We start from the raw sequence: 2,953 nt of genomic DNA on the forward strand, positions 1-2,953 counted from the left end.
AATTTTCATCATTTATTTTATTTTTTTATTCTATTTCAATTTCAATCAATTATTATCATTATTTCTTTTATTTTATATTTTATTTAATATCTTCTATCTTTTCATTTAATTTATCTTATCTCCATTTCTCTTTATTCTTATTCTTATTTCTTATTTTATCTTTTATTATTCTAATGATTTGTTTCTATAAATGATATTATGATATTTATAATAATAAGTAATATATTTAAAGTAATAATGAAAGTGAAATGATTTAAATATAAATGAATAATGATTTAATAATGAAGTATTAAATAATAAACATTATATTATTATAATTCATTCTATGTTAATTTTCATATTGATATTATTTATCAATATATTCTTTATTCTTACATCATTCAATTATTTTATTATTGATAATTATGTTATTCTCTTATTCACGTATTATTGAATTATAATCATTTTAATTAATCTCATATTTTCATTCAAAAACAAAAAGAAGTAATAAAAAGAAGAAAGAAGAGAGATTAATAGATAGAAAGATAATATGATATTCACCATTTTATAAACAACAGAAATAATGAGAAATGAAAATATATGAAAAAGAGAAAAAGAAGAAAAGAAAGAATTAAAGAAACAAAGATTATATTAATAAACAAAATGATAAATGATAGAGAAGTAATATAAATGAATGAAAACATTAAAATAATAAGAATAATATCAATAATATATAATAATGATGATATAGAATAATATAAAGAACATAAAATAAAAGTAATGAATAATTCAAGATAATCAATAGAAAATATAACATAAATAATGAATAATTAATAATTGAATTAACTAATAAAATATCACAATTTATTCAATATATAAAATGAGAAATATAGATATTATTTAACAATTCATTGTTATTATTTCTTATTCTCTTTCTTCATATATTTATTTTCTTTTTATAATCATTTATATTTCTTTATTATCATTTCTTTATTTATTCTCTCTTCTTATTCATTTTTATTGAATATTAATTTAAAATTAATTATAAAATCATTTTATAATTTATTATTTCTTTTCTATATTATTTTCATTCTTCTTATTTATCATTAAATATATTTTCTTTTATATTCTTATGATTTTTATTATCTATTATTATTATTTATTATCATTTTATTATCATTATTCATCATTATCATTTTATTCTATTGATTTAATTCAATAATAATACACCAAATGAGAATAATAATATAAAAAGAAATTATAAGAAATTATAAAATTCGATAATAAGAAATAATAATAAAATAATTAAATGAAATATATTCATTTATAAAATACTTATTTATTTTTAATCAATATATTATGATATAAAATATAATATAAATATTAATTCTATTCATTTATTTATATATTAATAAATAAATCAATAATTTAATATAAGATTATATTAATTTAATATTCATTTATGATATATATTAAAATCAATTTTCATTAAATTTAATAAAATATGTAATTAATATATGTTTATATATTTGATTAAATACATATTCATGTTTTAATATTTGATTATTATTCTTTATTTTATTTATTTATTTTGATTTATATTTTATTATTTATATTATTTATTTTATTCATGTATTTGATATTTATATTTTAAATATATTCTTATTATTTAATTATTTCATTTCATATTAACATTATTCATATTCATATTTCATTTAATTTAACTTATAATTTATTTTTATTGATATTTATATTATATAAATACAAATAGATTAATAAAATTGATATTTATTTATCTATAATATCAAATTCATTTAATTTATATTTAATAATAGAAAATCATAAGTTAAAATATAGAATATAAGAATAATCAACAATAATAAAATAATAATAACGATATAAAAGATAATAAATAAATATGATAAAATAGAAGATATAACAAATAATAAACATATACAATAAATAATAACAAATATTTTAACACAATAAAAAAGAATAATATCAAAAAGAATAAATAAGAAAAGAATAATAATAATATAAATGATAATCAATTATAATTTATTTCTACTTCAATTTATATTGTATTTCATTTTTTGTATCTTTACTTCATTAACCACCATTTAAAACAATTTCTTGGTATTGTTTTATTTTTCTTTAATTCTTTTTCACATCCACATCCATAAAAACATCCAATTCCAAATGATGTAATTGATGATGGTATATTAACTGATGTTAATGATGAACATTGATAAAAACAATAATTACCTAATTTAGTAATTGAAGATGGAATAATAAATTCATTAATATCTTTCTTTTCAATATTCTTTCCATTGATTATTTGTAGATTTTCTGGTATTTTAATACTAACTAACACTGGTTCATTTATAAATATTCTTTCTTCACTGATATATTGTAGATTTTCTATATTAATTGATATTAATGATGTACATCCATAAAAACAATCATATCCTATTTTACTTATTGATGATGGTATATTAATTGATTTTAATGATGTACATCTATTAAAACATCCAAATCCTAATTTATTAATTGGTGGTGGTATATCAATTGTTGTTAATGAATCACACCTATTAAAACAATAATCTCCAAGTGATTTAACTTCTGATGGTATTGTATTCCCATATGTATTTCTATCTTCTTCTGTATATTCTATATTTTTACAGATATTTCCTTGTTCTTTTTCGAATAAATATGTTGAATAATTTACTAAATACCATATTACATATTTAAATATTTTTCCATCATTAAATATTTCATCATCATATCCATAAACATGGAATGTTTCAATATTAGTAAACAATTTTCTTGAATATTTATCTAATGGAATTGGATTAAAATGAAATCGTTCAATATTTCCTTGAAATCTTTTAACTCCGATTTCTAAATTAATAAAATCTTTAATATCATCAAAATACATTGATGTTATCATTATTTCATTATATCCTAATTTCAT

General features: G+C 15.0%; 1 protein-coding gene across 1 annotated transcript, besides 14 other annotated features; it reads right to left on the bottom strand.

Moving 5' to 3' along the window:
- Positions 1-85: part of a microsatellite that runs on past the window's edge.
- A 13-nt stretch (positions 86-98) lies between these two features.
- Positions 99-173: a microsatellite.
- A 12-nt stretch (positions 174-185) lies between these two features.
- Positions 186-301: a sequence feature (AT_rich).
- A 1-nt stretch (position 302) lies between these two features.
- Positions 303-468: a microsatellite.
- A 116-nt stretch (positions 469-584) lies between these two features.
- Positions 585-625: a microsatellite.
- A 61-nt stretch (positions 626-686) lies between these two features.
- Positions 687-737: a microsatellite.
- Positions 738-784: 47 nt separating this feature from the next.
- Positions 785-883: a sequence feature (AT_rich).
- Positions 884-896: 13 nt separating this feature from the next.
- Positions 897-1,066: a microsatellite.
- A 38-nt stretch (positions 1,067-1,104) lies between these two features.
- Positions 1,105-1,181: a microsatellite.
- Positions 1,182-1,221: 40 nt separating this feature from the next.
- Positions 1,222-1,359: a microsatellite.
- A 27-nt stretch (positions 1,360-1,386) lies between these two features.
- Positions 1,387-1,555: a repeat region.
- Positions 1,546-1,959: a repeat region.
- Positions 1,960-1,967: 8 nt separating this feature from the next.
- Positions 1,968-2,037: a microsatellite.
- A 43-nt stretch (positions 2,038-2,080) lies between these two features.
- On the bottom strand, positions 2,081-2,953 carry EDI_122190 (uncharacterized protein; the record flags this gene model as incomplete). Its single annotated transcript, XM_001735720.1, has 1 exon — positions 2,081-2,953. One exon carries the CDS (start codon positions 2,951-2,953, stop codon positions 2,081-2,083), a length of 873 nt encoding a protein of 290 aa, XP_001735772.1.
- Positions 2,929-2,953: part of a microsatellite that runs on past the window's edge.

The sequence above is a fragment of the Entamoeba dispar genome, genomic scaffold (genome assembly GCF_000209125.1).
Source record: "Entamoeba dispar SAW760 scf_1105229459355 genomic scaffold, whole genome shotgun sequence".
Classification (NCBI taxonomy): Eukaryota; Evosea; order Mastigamoebida; family Endamoebidae; genus Entamoeba; species Entamoeba dispar.